The following is a 19,522-nucleotide window of genomic DNA, read 5'->3' on the forward strand; positions in this document are numbered from 1 at the left end:
CACTTTATGAAAAATTTATGTGAAAGTGATAGGGGTTTTTTTTGGTCTAAAATATGCTTTTATGATCAATGACCTACTGGTACATGTAAACAAGGGAATAATTTTCCTGGTATCGCATCACATTTTGCTCCTGGGGGCACTTACATTGACGAGCGGATACCATGCGCGACCAATAAAACATGTAAAAAGGATGTCTTTTTCAAGGGCACGTAACCTACGTAACATAATAATTAAGGGTGTCAAAAACACTAAATGAAAAACGGGTATCTATTTCGCTAGGAATGCTACATGCTTAGGGTCAAATTTGCGAGGGTATAAAAAAGACTATTATAATAAAAGAATGTAATTTTTGCCCCAACAGTCAACACTACGTGTTACTTTAGAGTCTGATTTGTACGAGGTGTGGGAGGTGGGGCCGTACTAAACCCAATGGTGTAATGTAGGTAAAGCCGACGTCCGTGACATATAATATTGCTGTACTTGTTTAGGGGATCAATTCAGGGAATACTTGCCGAAGTTATCGTTTTGTTTCCAATACCTGTTAAGGGTAGGGTTTCACACACCAATACTTATTAAGGGGTGCATTTTCAGAATATGGAAAATACTTGTTTAGGGTGCTTTTCGAGACCCCATGGTCGCGCATGGTATCCTCTTGTCAATGGAAGTGCCCCCCCCCCCGGGGGTTACTCCACATTTTTCAAAGGCAAAAACAATTTTTTTTTGGTAAGCAGATTTTACATAGGACTGTACAGATAGCTTTTCCTGTATGACCAAAATGTAAATCAAATACATACATGCCTATAGTACCCTGTGTCAATGGAGGCACTTACATGTACATCTACATGTACTTGATCTATTAAAATATTAACAGATCTACATAAAAGAAACTATATCATATAAGAAAATATGTAACTCCTCAAGCAATTTATATGCAATATATGCCACATGATCAAGTACATGTATAGTGCGAGAGTACAGTAGATATATGATGACAAACAGATCGTCACTTATCGATGAATCAGGGATAAAGGTCAGGTTCCGATTCTATTGTGATGGTATTAATATGTGATTTAATACTGACCTGGAGAAACGAAATGAGGGTATGTGAAAATGGAAGCAGTCAAAACAAAGTGTCATTTAGACAGATTATTAACCAATTTAGGTGTGCATGTTTGCACTCATTTATGAAATTGTTATAAATTTGGCTAGACAATGTTGATAGAAATAATGTGTGATCAAACAACATGGGCACAGATCGTACATGTAGATAATGGTTTAACTCTTCATATTTTCTTCTGGACATGTGTTTGTATAAATAAGTGATAATGGCGCAGTCACATTTGCCCTACCATAGCCGTACGGCGAGTAAAAAAGAGCCGTTTAAAGTTAAACATTTTTGTACTGGTCGGCTACAGATGGTTTCAATAATAGTTTATCAAACGGCTGTTTTTGACTCGCTGTACGGCTGCCATAGGGAAATGTGCTGCACCATTAGCATCCACAGGTATAAACTGTCAAATTGTCTATTAAGATCAAAATTTTGGTTTCCTTTATAGACTATCCCCAAACTGAAACAGACTACAGAAACCTGTTGATAAAAACCTACAGTGTAACGCTCATAAGATAATTTTCTTCTCTCTCGGGTCGTATAGGCCTACAGGTTTCATTGTACAAACATTTGTGCCAACAAGTGTACCTTACATGTTGATTCTAGAGGGTTAATTTAAAAATGTTCTGCATTCAAGTCAACATACAACAATAGGAGTATCTCCTTGACCTTGACAATGAGCATTTTCTCTACTTAAATGGAGTATCTTGTGGGCCTTTGAAAAGTTAGGATAAAAGAAAATAAACGGTAGATATTATCTTTTTATCTCACATTACCCTTCATGAAGGCAGCAGAAAGCTATACAGTAAGAATCGATAGCACATTTGCTTTGTCTGATAGATTGCATACCGGTACATGAAGAATGATCAGTGCAATGCATTATGTAAAACTGAGCCCTTACAATTGATTGTTGAACTTTGAGTTACAGACTCTCCAGGCCAGTGACTGAAGTCTGAACCAATTTATCTCAGGCTTAAAAAAAAAAACAGATTATGAAAATAAATTGCATGAGAAAAACTAATAAATGCTAGAGAGATCACAAGAAGAGACAGTCTCAGATAGCTCTCACATAATTTTACAATAAGCGTTGCAGTCCAGATATCATATTTCTTATCTCAGGTAAGCTTTTCAACTTAGATGCAGCAAAGCAACAATTAATGTTGCAATGTACCAGAACAATGTACATGTAGGAGTATTGTAAATCATTCCATGATTATTAACATTTTGTTCTTTCTCTTTTACTTGTATTTAGTGTTGCTGTTGTTGTCAGGATTGAAAAACAAAACAAATACATGTAGTACAAAACAATATCCATGTCCTTTGAAAGTGCATATTGGGATGTTGTATCATAATGTGATGTGCGCTATGCTCAGTGTTATCATAATTCACGAGAAAGTCTTTAAAAATGAGCTTTTCTCTTACCAAAGGTCTTTCAAAGAATGAGCAAACTAGATACGGCAAGCAACTATTTCATGAGCGAATCCTTAAAGTGAAGTTTAATTCTTAGTTTCTATTATGATCACAAATCAAGAGCTATTAAAGTTTGTGGAAAGTAAACTTTGTGAAATAATGAAATCTACACTGGAAAACCAGCTAGCTGAATATGGCCAGCATAGCAGTGAAGAAATGTGTATTTTTGTTATTACTAATGCTTAATCGAAAAGGTACCTGTCCTTTAAAAAACCAAAACCCAAGAAGAGAAGTAATCTTATTGGAAAGAGTAAAATGAGAGGAACAATTAAAAAAAAAGTTTCATCAAAATCGGTTATGAAATAAGCAAGTTATGGGAGTTTGAAAACTCTTGTTTTACTTTCTATGGGCATCCTCAAATTGGCAAACGTGCTTCAAAATGGCTGATTTTGTGGACAACTCTCCATTTGTTTTATACACAAATTTTCAGATTTTCCTCATTATCTTTCAAATTGCATCTTGCCTCCTGAGCACAACATATGTCATGGGAAAATATAATCCACACCATATATGTCAAGGTCAGGAGGAGATAATGTGAAATATGTAAAATAAAGGGGAAAATCTGAAAATATGTGTACAAAACAGTGAGGGAATGTGTATTATTGTTATTACTAATGCTTAATCGAAAAGATACTTGTCCTTTAACATAAGGAACAGTATACTTACATTCCTCAGCAACTACTAAACTTTTTTTACAAGAATTATTCAGCACAGAAACACTTGGGTGTGTATTTTACTGCAATGCATTCTAAATCATTATGAAATTGTTACCAAACCCAGAATTTTTGTTTTCAAATCATATTCCAAATCTAAATGTAGCATACAATAAGTACCAACACAAACACATTTTGACCATATATGCATAAATTTATTGAACAAATAGGACCACCTTTTCTCTCACTATGCAATGTATTGCATGAGCAAAAATGAAAGAAACTATTGGGACAATCTGATGTATACACCTTTTTTATTTGTTTTTTGTTGCACTGGACTTTAGACTTGTTTATACTTTTAATGTCCACATGATGGATAATAATTCGAAATTGATTTTACTAGCATGACAAATATTTTTAATAGTATGGAAATCATTACATTGAATTGATTTCATTTTCCTTAAAAATATATATAAATTCAAAAACATACAATAAAAAAGCATAAAAATCATTCAATATACAAATGAAATATATCATGTCATATGATGAGTTTGTTTTTTATAGGAAAATTAGATGATATGCTATCCTAAACAAGGGGCCATCTGCCCTTTCTGAATAATCTTAATTTTTTTTCATTATTTTCCAATTTGTTTCTGTATGTTTTTCATGACTTGGGGAAAGGGGTTAGTTTTGTTTCTCAAAGGCAGATCAGATTTATTTCCCATTCTGCTTTTTTAACGACACTTTTATTTTTGTTTAATGTATTTTTCTTCTTCTAAATCTTGTGTAGTTTTGTTTGATAATACATGTAGTGTATAAAAGGAAACTAATGTACAAAACTTATAAATGAGAATGAATACTTCAAATCATATGGACGGGTCACTCTACCAAGAGCAACTGATATTGGCTCTGTTCTTTTGAGAGCACAAATGTGATTTGGGCAGAGTAGATGGTTTTTGAAGTGTGAATGCACTTATAAATTTACTAAATATTTAGATTAATAGAATATGATGAATATGATACTACAGTGTACAGTCCATTTTGATTTTCTCATGTTTACTTGCTTTTCTTGAGATTTATCACCTCAAGATGTTGAGCACCATTGCAGGCCGGATGTTTGGAGACGTGGAGACTCCAAATTATGAGGTTATTAGTAAAACTGATGTAAGTCCATCTGTTTAAATCATCACTATCTATTTCATGTCCCATCCCAAGACAATTTTAGCAGACAGACATACATTTTTAATCAAAATTGACTTCTGATTTTCAGTAACTCTTCCAAGACAATTTCAGTGGACAGGCACAAACCAAATTTTATTGCAAAAAAACAAAAACATTTTCAATATGTGTCTTTCCTGTCAAAGGGAATGATTTTGCAAGTATACGATCACTCTTTTAAAATCATATAAACTGGGAAAGATTATCTTTAAAGGTCAAGTCCATCCCAGAAAAATTTTAATTTGAATCAAAAAAGAAAATCCAATGATAATGCTAAAAATTTCATCAAAACTGGATGTAAAATAATTCAAGCTATGACATTTGAAAGTTTCGCTTATTTTTTCCACAGACGAGTTATTAAGGCATAACTCAGCAACAGGCAAAAGAGAGTTGATGATGTCCCTCACTCACTATTTCTTTTGTTTTTTATTGTTTGATTAGTACAATATTTCTTTTTTTTTTTACATATCTGACTAAGGACCCACTTGACTGAACCATAAAATCTTAAAACAATTCCCCGTGTTAATGGAGGAAGAAAACTTGTTTCACCTTCCAATGAGCAGAAAATGAGAATATTTCATATATAATAAAATATAAAAGAAATTGTGATTGAGTGATGTTATTATCAGTCCCCTCATTTTTATACTGTCCAGGATGTGCACACAACTGTTATGTGAAATTAAGCAGAACTTAATTTACATCCAATTTTGATGAAATTTTCAGTGTTATGCTTGTTGGAATTTTCTCCCCCCCCAAAAAAAAAAAAATTCATGGCCAAGAACACACACACAAAAAAAAAATGGAAAGAGAGAAGGGTGAAAACTAATATCATTTTCTGAATATTACATCAAAAATTTATCACAAAATTTGATCTTTATAATAAGCTGAAATTTTTGCTCACTCCTTCCCTAACTTGCAACTTTTAATAAATTTCACATCATAAGCCATATCTAGCTCCCTCAAAATTCTAGGCTCATTGTGCATAATATAAAGACAATTTGATTTCATTTTAAATTTGAACCTTCAGGTGTATGAAGAAAGAAAGTATGCTGCTGCCAAGTGGGCGGTCACAAAGGTAGAAGGAAAGAAGTATAAGGACTCGTCCAGCGAGGGATTCATGAAGCTCTTCAAGTACATCACAGGAACAAATGAAACAGGTAGGAGGTGCTCGGGTACATGTACTTGTAATTTATTTGTAAAACATGTATTACATGTATATCTTAACATGCCATACGTTTGTATTGAAAAATAACATATTTTTTCTTTTTGTAAACTTAAATATAATATGAACAAGTGGAATGCCTCTGGCGGTCTCACCTGCATCACGCGATTCAATATGCATGTAGCAGCAGTGCTGACTTTGAAAACTACTATAACTCGCACAAGATATTCAGAGATACTTGGTTACTCTTATGTCCATGTTTTATGAACTAGACCAATACATATGAAGGTAATTCAACAAATACTCCCAACTCGGCCAAAGTTCATTGACCCTAAATGACCTTTGACCTTGGTCATGTGACGTGAAACTCATGCAGGATGTTCAGTGATACTTGATTAATCTTATGTCGAATTTTCATGAACTAGGTCCATATATTTTTTAAGTTATGCTGTCATTTCAAAAACTTCAAATGTAGCAATGAAATTGAATGGAATACAAAGAAACAGGACCTTCAAATGTTGAGTGTGACTTTGATAGGATATTTAGTGCCACAATGAGATTTGTGGTTTTGAGTTTGAAAATGTATTGACAGATCAAAAATACCTCAACACCTCTTTATTCACATCCAGGTAAAAATGTATCAATGACAGCTCCAGTGGGCTCTTTTGTCAGCCTGGTGACGCTGACTGGAATACAATGAAACAGGTTTATGTCAGGTTTGTCTGTCAAAGGACATTAGTGCCATGATGGGATTTGAACCCTGGACCTTGTTGTTCTGAGTCTGTGAATTCATCCGCTGACCCTAAATCTCTACTTTATTCACATCCAGGTAAAAAGGTATCAATGACAGCTCCTGTGTGCTTCTTTTGCCAGCCTGGTGACGATGACTGGAATACAATGAAACAGGTTTACAATGTTGGGTTTTTACTTCCTAAGAAGAATGTGGATGACCCACCAAAGCCAAAGGATGATGATATCACCTTCCGGAACACTCCAGAAGCCACCATGTATGTGAGGTAAGTATGAAGGGGGGTGGGGTATGAAAGGAGGCATGACATGGAAGGGGTGAGGGGTTGTAGTCCAAAAACTTTATAAAGCCTTCCAAGGTATGAGGACCCATGAGCGATGTAGGGTGTTCAATTATTAAAAGTCAAATCTGTCATAATAATTATACCGGTAATAAAGGAATTGTATATCCACCTTGCTAGGTGCTCAAGGCGCCCCTACATGTATATTACCCCGGCTGAGCTAGTCTACCAATTCTGGTGCGCACAGCTTTTTGAGGAATTACTTCCTGCCGGTACCCATTTACCTCACCTGGGTCGAGTGAAGCAAAATGTGGATAAATTTCTTGCTGAAGGAAAACACACCATGACGTGCCCATGCAAAACATGGCCACTACATGTACTTGTGGAAAGCAGACAACTTCATTCATTTCAAAGGGGAGACAACTATGGTGGCAGGTTTTCACTTAAGACAGTTGGCTGCTATAGACAGGTTTGACTGTAATACCGTGTAGGGTCCAAAGTAATACTGCATGATGCTACTTCCTAAAGTTGTTTTAGGGTCCATGATATTTCATTTATAAGTGAATGTAGTTTAGTTCATGGCTCACAGTGAAATTTCTTCCGGGGGGGGGGGGGGGGGCACTTCCATTCACGAGTGGATACCATGCGCGACCATGGGGTCTCGAAAAGCACCCTAAACACGTAATTTCCATATTCTGAAATGCACCCCTTAACAAGTATTGGCGTGTGAAACCCTACCCTTAACAAGTCTTGGAAACAAAACGATACTCTTGGCAAATATTCCCTGAAATGAACCCCTAAACAAGTACAGGAATGTTTTATCATTATGGGTCTTTCGGTCGTCGGCTTTACCTTATTTGGTTTAGTACGACCCCACCTTCTATACCTCGCGCAAATCGGACTCTAAACACGAAGTGTTGGGGCAAAAAGGACATCCTTTATAAAACATTTAATTTTGTTTTATCATCCCCGCAAATTCGACCCTAACACGTAATTTTCCTAGCGAAATAGATACCCTTTTTTCATTTTTAAAAATGTTTTTGACACCCTTATCACGTTACATACGTAACGTGCCCTATCATGAAAAAAACATCCTTTTTACGTGTTTTTTTGGTCGCGCATGGTATCCACTCGTCAATGTAAGTGGCCCCCCCCCCCCCCGGGAATTTCTTCCAATATCATGTAAATATACTATTACAAGCAGGCTCCTCTGACTTGTAATGGTTAGTTGAACTGTTTTAAGCAAAAATTTTCAATCAAATTTGTTGATATCCATTGTGCTCATGTCCAAGTATGCGTCACGTCAGGTTTGAACAACAACACCATAGTATATTTTGTGCCCCCAAATAAACATTTGTCTTTAATGATGTTTTCTTCTGCTGCACAATTACATTTCCACACTACAAAAATTGTACAATAAAATGAACCCCACTGAATGTTGTACAGTGTTTTTACTCATATTTCTTTCGCACTTCTAAGCACATCATAATGTTGAACTTGTTTGGTTGTCCCATCTTCACAGAAAATTTGGTGGTTACGCTGGCGAGAAAGAGATCATCCAAGAAATCCAGAAACTCCGAGCCGCCCTGTCCGAGGACCAGTACAAGGATGGATGTTTCTATTTTTGTGGTTACGATCCACCCATGAAACCAGTCGGTAGAACTAATGAGGTCTGGCTTATTAAGGTTTAGACTAGAAGCATATTGGCCCTACTGCAAATACATACACTGTATTCAATGGTATATCCGTTGATCTGTTTCTTTTTTTTTATTTTTCTAGATAAAAGCTCGCAAGACACACCTGAAATAATCTTGCATATACATGTACATGTAGGCTATCATAATTTGGCAAGTAAAAGGGCGATATGGCCAAAAAAAAAATTATTTTTACATTTTCTGGTATCATCAGTTTTGCTCCAAATAGTGCCGTATATTGCCCTTTTACTGCTGAATGACAATATCGGAAAGCTACATGTTTATAATTGTATCCTGCAATTTCCCCCCATTCAATGCTTAGTAGTTGTTTTAAACCTATTTAATGAAATGTATGCATTCATTATTTAAACTATCTTACATGTATTCATGTAGGTGCTATCAACCCCCCCCCCATTGTTTGGTATTCAAAAATGTCAGATTGTACATGTACAGAAGCATCTTGTATATGTTGTAAGAATTAACATCGATTGTAGATCAATCTTGGGTCAAGATCTATCAAGAAGGAAAACTGATCAAAAAATGAAAGTCTATTATACGTAAACTGAAATTCTCTATCAAAAACTAAGAAAAAAAACACACTATGATTTTGTGTTGTTGCCAACAAAGTTTAACTTTAATTTCCTCCAATACCAGCTCTGTGGCAATTTAAAAGATTAAGTTTTGTTTCCAAAACAGTATTAACTTCATAAAAATATTTTCATTTGTTATATGCTGTTCCTCAAATATTTTTTTTCCTTTTTTGTAAATAAATTTCTTGATTAAATGTGAATTCTATATTTTCAATAAATATCAACAAGAAAAAAAAAACTTTAAATCTCTGTCAACATTTTCTTCTTATGTTTTTTTGCTATTTCAGCAACAAATATCAACACACTCTCTTCGTTCTACATCTGCTCCTTTCTGCATGCATGTCATTCCTAAATCCAGAAAACAGACAGGCTTCAATTATTTTCAATCTCTTGTCCCCTGTCTCTCTGAAACATCTCTTCTCTTGACCTCTTCAAAAAACATCTTAAAACGCATCTACTATGAACCTTAACTTGTCTTATTAAAGCCATGCACAGTGCTTTATATTCTCTAAGAAAATCCAATTATTATCACTATCATTATTTAGGTAGTAAGTTATGAAAAGTAGCCCCAGATTATAAGCAGAAAGTGTTCTTTCATTTGTACGTGTCAGTTGGTATGGTCCTCATATGGGAACATTTTAATACTGAAGCTTCAGGAGGCAGCGCTGCACCAGCTCGGGTTTGCTCAATCTCAAAATTTTAGCCCGATCTGCCCTCTTCATGATTAATCTTGAGATTCAAGAAACCCCGTCTCCACCAGCACAAGAAGAGCAATTTGTGCTCAAACGAGGCATACATGCATCAGCCTGGCACGCCGTGAATAAATAATACTGAGTGCACTTGCAACTGCGAATTAGCGGAATAATTCGTAAATACATGTAGCGTGCTATGTTGCAAATAATCCTAAGTTGACTTGGGATTGCAATCTCGAGATTAATCCTGGGAACTATCTCGATGACTGCATCTCCATTACAAATACTAGCAATCTCAAAATTGTTCAGATTGGGATAATTTGCCGATCAGAATTCAATGAGAGATCCATTTTTTATTTATATCAATGGTAGTAGTGGAGCACCGAGAAAAATCAATAGGAAAAACTAGGGCATACCCATGATGACCTTGGATAAGTCATAAAGCTGCTTTAAAAGTATAAATACAATTGAATATTGATCCTTATTGATGTTTTGAGATTTATATATAACCCATAACTTGTGCGTGCATTCCCTAATAACCCTACATGGCCCTGTGAAGTGGGGGTTGCTGGGGTTGAAGTAACCCAAGATTTTTCAGGGGGTGATGCGTATGTACCGGTATATATGTACACCATTGGTAGCACCCCCTGGCAATCAGGTTGACAAAAAGAGATATTGCTTCGAAATGACAAAGATTTGGGAGCAATACCCCCTTTTTTTGCTTGTCATTTTTTTTCTGATGACACGATGACAATCCCTTGAACAAGAACACCAGCACTCCCTATTTTAAAATAATTCTTTGGGCCCTGTTATCAAAATTGAAAATATATATATTTAAATTTCAATTCAGATAAATCTATATATTCAATCAACAATAATTCATGAATAACTTACAATAGGTGATTAATTGTATGCTAGATTTTCACGATTACTTGTGAACTACAATGCAATCATTATTTAAAAAGAACAAAGGTTCTATGATTGCTATAAAGCTTTGTATTAAATTGGCCCCCATGATTGATCAACTTGATGGGAACCAAAATGACTGAGAGTCTGAATATATAGCACCAACGAAAGGGTCTCTAGTTGTTTGTAAAATCCTTTGTAACTTACAAAGACCTTTATTACACATAAACTTGGGTAAAGATAGGAAAGGCTATAGGTTCACGCTTTTAGCAATGCAGACTGAATTTAAGTAATTAAAAGACAAGTCCACCCCAGAAAAATGTTGATTTGAATAAAAAGAGAAAAACCCAACAAACATAACACTGACATTTTTTAAAAAATCGGATGTAAAATAAGAAAGTTTTAAAGTTTCGCTTAATTTCACAAAACAGTTATACGCACATCCTGGTCATATGCAATTAAGGGGTCTGATAACATCACCCACTCCCTATTTCTTATACATGTATTTTATTTTTTATGAAATATTCAATATTCTAATTTTCTCCTCATTGTCATGTGAATTCTTTTTATTCCTCCCTGAATCTATGTGATATTCCAATTCAAAGTCCAAATGGTTCAGTAAAATTGGTCCTACTGTCAAATCTGTACAAATTGAAATAATGTAACAAACAATAAAATGCAAAAGAAATAGTGAGTGAGAGACATCATCGACTCTCTCATTTACATCTTAAAGTTGTGCATAATTGTTTTGGGAAAAATAAGCAAAACTTTAGAATGTCATAGCTTTCTTACTTTATTCTATTTGATGAAATTTTCAGCTTTACAGTATGTTTGTTTGATTTTTCTCTATTGCTTCATTTTTCTGGGGTGGACGTAACCTTTAACTACCGGTAGTCAAAAGGCTGTGCCACATCTTTTAGCAGAAATCCTTCTATAAAGACACCATTTCTCTTTTCATAGCGACTCTTCTCCGGGGGGGGGGGGGGAGAAGGGAGGAGGAGGGGGGGGGCAGTTATATTGCTGTATACATGCGTGACCAAAAACATGTTTAACAGGGTGTTTTTTTTCAGTTTTGGGAAGAGGGCCGCACATGCACTCGTTATTAAAAGGGGATCAAAAACACTGATTTTCAAGAAAAAGGGTGGTTTTAAAAGACTGGTCAATGGCCCATTGCAAGGTCAAAAGTACTTTGGCAATGTTTTTTTATTAGAAAGCTTTTTTTTTTTCAGACTAGCCAAACATGTTTGGGGTAGTTTTTTCCCCCAAGCTTTTTCCCCGGGGTCATATTCTGGTGACAACTTTGGGACAAAATGTATAAATAAAGCCTGCAAAAATTTGTTTTGGGGGTTATTTGGCAAACATAGAAAAAATTGTTTAGGGAATGCTTGTTTGGAAATAATTTGGTCACACATGTGTACAGCAATACATTTGACTCCCCTCCCCCCCCAGGGGCTCTTCAACATTCCTCATTGTTTTGTCTTTGATGAAGTGTGAACATTGGTAATGAGAGGTCGCTTTCGATATTCTTGCGCAGAACTTTCTAACTTTTTGACAAGGTACCTCACCCTTCATGATGATCACGTTCTTGAGAGCCATGTGACGTCTTTTCACAGTGTGCCTCTGTGCCATTGGATCCCGATGAGCTGTTTTGGATGTCCATCCCCTTGTCCCCTGCCTGTCCTAAAGACTCTTTTGAGATGACCTCGGAATCCGCCATCACTTAAGTCCCTGGTGTACATACATGTATGAAGTGCAGCTTGATAAACAAAAACTTCAATGAACCTGTATATGAAAAAAAAAAAAAATTACAAACCATGTCAAGCTTCATGAAAGCACTGGTCTATATTCTGATGTCAGGTTTAAAGGGGGAATGCTGAAAAAAAATGATTTGATATAGATGAAGTAAAACCTGAAAAAAATCACTTCAAAATCAAAGTAACGTTTTAGCTGGTTTTTGAACTTGGTATCTTGGAGTTTTTTTGCAACAGCTACATGTACACAAAGTGAAAAAAAATATATATTGGTTCAAATCAGCGTTCTCGCCAGAAAAAAATTCACCCATGTCGGGGACTTGTGCTGCCACTCCCGGGGGGTGGGTGCGGGAGGGGGGGTTCCCCCCTCCCTCGCGGAGCGCGGAAGCGACGGCCTTTTCTTCAAATAGAGACGCTAAGGAAGCCCCATTGTGGCGTATTTTTAAGCCCACACAAATGCACATAAATGCTAGGCCTGGGAGTAAACATCAATTGATCGAATGGTTCGATTGGCATGCCGCCAATCACCAATCGATTAGCAAAATTTACACAAATCGAATGTTCGGCAGATCCCGATTATGACATTGGGAGAACTCGAATACCCAAGTAATAATAACAAAATGACAAGAAGACAATGATGACACTTCATACAGACAGGTTTAAAAATTATGTTACCGAGATAATATTAAAAAATAATGATTGTATTACATTCACAGTTACACACCAACATGAAAGCGCTCCGAATTTTTTTCAATCCCACCCAACCTTGCCCTCGATACACAAAATGAGTTCATTGTCTGCGTGCACAAAACAATAAGAAAACACACAACCAAGCTCACTTGAGCTGATTGGACCTTCGGATAGCCAATGAAACTTTTGGGGAAACAAAGAAGAAGGCAGTGGTTCCCTTATCAGGAGAGGTCATGACTTCAGAAATAAATTGACCCCTCCCCCATCTGTGTGTGTGTGAGGGAGAGCTAGACAAAGATAAGGGTGGGAGCCGGAGAATTCCTTTCATGTTTCAATACAATAATGCAACCTTTTTTCTATCCCCCTCACACAATGAAAACTACATTCCAACATGCGCCCGTCTTCACCGGTACTTTCTCGACTAGTCTCCAAAAATAGACCCAGTTATACATGTAGGTTCAATTGATAAAAAATCGTAATTTTAAAAGGTATTTCAAATTAAATATTTTGCAAAATATTTTTTTGAAATACATGTGTAGAATCGTGGGCAGTGCCACAAGTGGGGGCGGGGACATGGTGTGGGCAAGGGATGAAATTGTTCAAGAAATGGTCCACCTGCATGGGGTCAGTCTCAAAGAATAGTTCATGAATGAGTTGTTTACATCTTTTGGCTTTGCTGGACTTTGGACTCTCGGATCTGGGCTGATTCATTCATATGCAGGGGTGTGGCACTTGGAGGGATGCATGCATAATACCAGAGTACCAGCATGGATTTAGGAAGGATTTTCATTGGAACAATAAACTGAAAGTTTTAATCTCATTTCATGTAGTTTCTTTTGATATGAATATCATGGAGAAGGGGAAAAGGGTCCTACTTTCATTTATTCAAAACATGTGACTTAATTTGATGGAGATTTCACCATAAAGTAGGTCAACTATTCTGATTTAAAACACCTGATTCCCGACGAACAATCGAATCATTCGATTATTTTTTCAGGAAATAATTGAATGGTAAAAATGACAATCGTCCCAGGCCTAACATCCATGCACTATAGCGGTCACGCACAGTTCTCAAACTCCTTTGCTATTCGTTCATTGTGTGCAGAGAGGGCGGGATAAAATGACAAACACAGTACAACTCCTTTGCTATTCATTCATTGTGTGTATAGAGGGCGGGATAAATGACAAACACAGTACAAGTACATGTTCCTTGTATATACAATGCATTTATTCCAAGTTCCACTCCCATCATATCAGTAAGCGCAGCTACCGGTAGGTCATGGAGCATAGCCGGTGTGATGTACGGGGAAGACGGGGGAATAGGCAACGGAACGACCTTACCGTGCCGTCATATGCCCGCAATAGCAGCAGCGAGCTAGCTGGGCGCCTTGCCACTTTCCTAGCCGTAGTAGGCCTGTAAGTGGTCTTAAGTTGGTGGGACTTCGGCGCAACCCGATAAATGAAGTTGATATCACTAAGATGAGTTCATGGAGTGTATTTTTTTCCTGAATATTTCCATTTCAATTTTTCCACGCATGTCGCCACGCATGTCGCTGAAATTTTACGCATGGTTCCACTTGGTCTCCATTTCCGCACGCATGGTGTTTGCACCATGCGTATTATACACTGGCGAGAACGCTGATTCATATGAGGTTTACTACAGGTAGGGTTTGATTGGCTGTCGCAAAATGAACTTTTTCCAGCATCTCTGTCCTTATTTATTGGAAGGGGGGGGGGTGTTTCATAAAGATTTACATTGTAAGTGTGACTTAATTAGATTTCGCACTTTAATATGCTGATGCGTTCATGATATGCAACACGCAAGCGAGTGTCCTATACACTGGTGAATTTCAGAAAAAAAGTAATCCAAATCTAGAGGGTTGATATTTGGATCATATTTAATTTTGTGAAGTTTATTCTGCATGGATATGAAAGAGAAACTCATTGATACCCTATTTGTACCATCTGCGCCACTCATGACCAAGCTTATTGATGTTGAAGACAACTTTGCAGGTACCACTTTTACCAAATTTGGGCAAGAAGTTTCTATGACTGGAGTTCCAACAGGCAACAAATTTATTCAAGCAGCTGTTCATTTCTAAAGAAGCACAAAAGACAGAACGGCAGTTAAGACCTTTTTGATGTCCGCCTTCGAAGCCGCCAGTTTCAGTGAAGAAATCCGAGGAGTGAAATTTTACAAATATCCATTTGGATCAATTTTCCATCTCTTATATAAATAAACAGAAAATTGTACGCATGACAAGACATCAATAACCAAGCACTATTACGCTGAGATATTTGCCCAGATTATATTTACCTTTAATCAGTGGAAAAAGTAAGAATTTGACCTTTACTGAAACCAGATTTTAAAACTTTTCTGATCGCTTGCAGCAAATGAAAATTTCAAATGTGGTTGATGGAATATTGCTATTCACTATATGCCAGATGAGTGCCCGCACAATCATGCCCAATCGAGGAAATTTGAGTCATAGTTCAGAAAATATTGCATAGTTCATTTTCGCATGCCTCCGAATTGTACTACACATATAACCAGACCAGATAAGGCGAAAATGTTATCATCACAATAGCATATTTCCCTATACATGTATAGATGACCTATAGCTGCGGAGTCATGCAGGAATCACTTGTCTATACAATTGCAAGAGATGTTGAGCAAAGTGCATGCCTGACATACTTTCTGCTGGCAGCTTCGAAGCTTGTTCAAAGGGATTTTGTTTGCTGTTACTCCATCTCATTTAAACCTCCTTGGTTTGGGTAAAGTAGGTGATATGTGCGCTTGATAGAATAAAATGTAAAAAAGTAATTTTTGGAATGAAGAGTCAAGGTATTCCTCTGAAAAGGTGATTGAAAGGTTAATGTCTTATTCACCCACACCTTCAACATGTCCTCCTCTCCTTTACACACAATAGTTGGTAACATGGAGGGATTAAGGATATCTTGGACAGCTCATCTTGACCATTGCTGGATCATTGCACAAAAAGCATGATCAAATTCGGCCCTACAAAATCATGAAGATCTTAAGGAGGAATTAGAAATACCTTTTGTTTTAAGTGTCCCCAAAGGAAATAATCACAGGAAGAAGTCAGGGAATCTTTGATTGGCCATTTTACGTCATGATTGTGGGCAACGACTTTATGTCCAAACTCCAAAGAGTTCTTTAAGTCTATCTCCAAAGATGTTGGAACAATGGACAGGAGTGCTAGTCCTGAATCCACCAAAGATGCAGGTACCGTACATGTTTAATGTACACTCCTCAGCTGCCTCGATCTTATAATGTTGTTGTACAATCTCCTAGTTAATCATTTGCAAGTACATTTTCTTTGTCCATTTACACTCCTTTGGAAGAAAAAAGGTCCAATCAAGATTTTTGCAAGCTCTTTCATAAAGTTTTCAAAAACTTGGAAAAAGTGGTATGTGCACCTACCTGTTGTCTTCAACATCACTTAAAGCTTGTGTATAGTTTTGGTAAATCCACCAAAATGCACTCACTATTCCAATTCATTGCTAACTAATATGAATGGATATGCCCTATAACAGTTATGATGTGGAGGATATGAAATGAAATGTGTTTTACAGGATAAATTTTGCGATTTTACATGGAAATTTAACTTCATCGGGTCACCCGATCAAATTAAAATATCTGTGTGTTTTTGTCTTTCAATTAAATCCTATTCCTAATCATGGAATGGGCTGAAACTTTCAAGATATGTTCTTTGTAACTTTTGGATATCTAATCACTAAATTTATAAGATAAGTGCTTGAATGCCCATTTTTTAAATTTAAAACAAGCATCGCTGAGAGGGCGCTATATATCAAAGATTTGAATATTTGAAATTTTCTCAGAGAAGTGCAGTTGGAAAAATAACTAACGGTCTCTACGCTTCAGTAAGACTGTCATATTAGATGATATTCGATTATCAGTCACATTATTGACCCTTTACCAAAGCTATAAACAGGCTTTAATAATAATAATATAGAGTCTATATCATTTATGAAGCGCCGATCTATCTAGTTGCCTATTCAGTGGCGCACTGTTACCCCGGCTGTAGCTCCAGCTGCTAAGGGCGCTTGGTGCATTCAAGGAATTATCCTGCCGGGTACCCATTTACCTCACCTGGGTCAAGTGCAGCAGTGTGGATAATTTTCTTGCTGAAGGAAAACACACCATGCCTATAGGAATAGGATTCAAACCCACAACCCTCTGTTTGAAAGGCGAGAGTCAGAACCACTAGACCATGACGTTTTTGTCATGCGTGGCACAAATAAAAAAAAATGATTCGAATACCAGCCCTCTAGATTTGGATTACATTTTTTCTGAAATGCAAAGACAAAGTGCAACTCTATTTTGTGAAACACCCCCCCCCCCCCCATTTTGATGTCTTGATGTTGAACTAGTATATATAATTAGCCTGAGCAGGATCAGGAACAACTGTTTACTCTTTACATGATTTTGACAAAGACACTTATTTTCTACTCATTTGTATTTCGATCCCCTTTCAAAATGACCATCAACTTGTGACTGTACCCCCCCCCCCCGTACCAGCCAACCCAGCTAGCCCTGTCCCTGTAGCTCGCTGTCTAAAGTAAACGGCGCGTCTCAGCGCTAGCCCAGGCAGGCCGGCGCGGCTGCGCTGGCCTAGCCTCGATGACGCATGCCATCGTATAGTGCTAATGCCGCTTGAATTCAATAGAGAAGTAGACGCCAACAGAAACTGTGGGAGCAGACTCAGACGAGTGAAAGACCTTCAAAAGCGCTTAAAGTAAGTACGTAGATGTTGACATTTGACATGATCTACTCACCTATCATTCGATACATCAAATTAATAAAAAAATGCACAGCTTTCTCTGTTTCTATTCGGTATTGTAAGATATTTCAGGTTGAACGTTTGCCTTGGCTTTCCTTTCCAAATCGCATCATCTTCACTCGCAGTAGCGCTTTGAAGTTTGACTTTTGAGTGAGAGTCTGAATCTAACTTTCGAGTTCGACCAAATTATCCATTAATTATTGTTTGTTTATTAAAAAAAACCAGACATTATGTCAACAAATTTGTCATAAATATCAAATGGTAAAGACCTACCTAAATTTGAATTATCACACCTGTAAGAATTATCTTTCTCTTGTTTCAGAAACTGATAGTAGTGATAGTGATAGGAGAAATGATCCAAGCGTTAAGCCGCTGCTCAGCTAGCTACGCGTACGTATGCTCGTATTTCTGGTCCGCGGGGGATCACTGCTAGAGCGCCACCGATCGGTCGTCGCTGGCCGCCGGCGCCAAGCGCCAGGCACGCATCTGCCCGCACCGCCGATGACTGGTGGGTTGGGATGGGGGTAGACAGCTGGCTATGGTCTGTTTCGAGGAGTTTTTAAACAATTTATTTTTTTTATGTATTTGGTGAGTGGAGCCAACAGAGTTCAGCAGAACAACCAACTTAAGTTAGGGTTATTTCATATTTGGTACTACTACTAGTAGCAGTAGAGGCGCACGGCCAATATGGGAGACTCTCCATAGCCATACATAGGGGAGACAATCTTCCACATTGGAGACTTGCTTTGCAAAGGGACAAAAGAAACAACACCAACAAAAGCATGATTTTTTCCACCCAAAATTTTGTCTCACTGAGGTCAGAAGCCCATTTGTTTTGTGTGTGATTGACAACAAAATCCTTATCAAAACAAAAGTAGACGGTGAATTTTTAAAGTAGACGGTGAAAAGGGGTAATTTTTCATGAGGAATCTGCTTATCACATTTTTATTTGCCGCCAAGGTAATCCTTTTGCAGCAAATGTAAACAAAGGAAATTGGTCTCCAAAACTGGAGACTGTCTCTGAAATTGGATACCCAAATTCTTCACAAAAGTCTCTGATATTGGAGATAATCTCCCACATTGGAGACAGTCTCCAATATTGGCCGTGCGCCTCTACTGAGTAGGGAGGGAGGGGGGGGGGGGGCATGTGGATGCGGCGGGAGAGGTGATGTGGATGCAGGCATCTCGATTTTCACTTTCAATTGAAACTAAAGAATAAAATCAAGTGTCTCTTTATTTGTGTCAATTTTTTTTTCAGCTCCTCACCATCTAACTTTTGTCTTTATTGTACGTCAATACTTGGTCTTACTTTACTTACTTTACTTTAAGTCCTCGATGCTGTAGGCTTGAGTTGAGTGCCTGTTCATCGATCGGAGTATCTCCTCTGGTGGTAGTACAGTATCCATTGTATTAAAACAAAATATATATACCGGTACTTAAGACGAGAAAGGACTGACAGAAGTGTGTACATGTATGCTAGAAACCATGGAAAAACCAAGACAATACTGCCTACACTGGCTTATAGAGCAAATCATAATTCCTTGACCAGTGCCTACATGTATCTAGACGAATTTTGAAGGAGTTGACTGAAGAGGCTGAAATAACACTGTCAGGAAGACTATTCCACACATCTACAACCCTGTTACTGAAAAATTACTTTCTAATATCAAGCCTAGAAAATTTCTTCTCCAACTTCAACCTATGACCTCTAGACCTCCTCTGTGACTTAGTGAA

General features: G+C 37.2%; 2 protein-coding genes across 2 annotated transcripts in view; both read left to right on the plus strand.

The window, feature by feature from the left end:
- The first annotated feature begins 4,319 nt into the window (after positions 1 to 4,319).
- On the plus strand, positions 4,320 to 8,388 carry LOC121429493 (heme-binding protein 1-like). Its single transcript, XM_041626538.1, has 4 exons — positions 4,320 to 4,395; positions 5,477 to 5,606; positions 6,441 to 6,627; positions 8,162 to 8,388. Exons 1-4 carry the CDS (start codon positions 4,321 to 4,323, stop codon positions 8,328 to 8,330), a joined length of 561 nt encoding a protein of 186 aa, XP_041482472.1. The 5' UTR covers position 4,320; the 3' UTR covers positions 8,331 to 8,388.
- A 9,277-nt stretch (positions 8,389 to 17,665) lies between these two features.
- Positions 17,666 to 19,522, plus strand: part of LOC121430276 (protein O-mannosyl-transferase TMTC4-like) — a 28,598-nt gene continuing 26,741 nt past the window's right edge. The window contains exon 1 of the mRNA XM_041627554.1: positions 17,666 to 17,743. The gene's annotated coding sequence lies outside the window, so the exon portion shown is untranslated. The remainder of the gene's footprint in view (positions 17,744 to 19,522) is intronic.

This window comes from Lytechinus variegatus, chromosome 16 (genome assembly GCF_018143015.1).
Source record: "Lytechinus variegatus isolate NC3 chromosome 16, Lvar_3.0, whole genome shotgun sequence".
Taxonomy (NCBI): Eukaryota; Metazoa; Echinodermata; class Echinoidea; order Temnopleuroida; family Toxopneustidae; genus Lytechinus; species Lytechinus variegatus.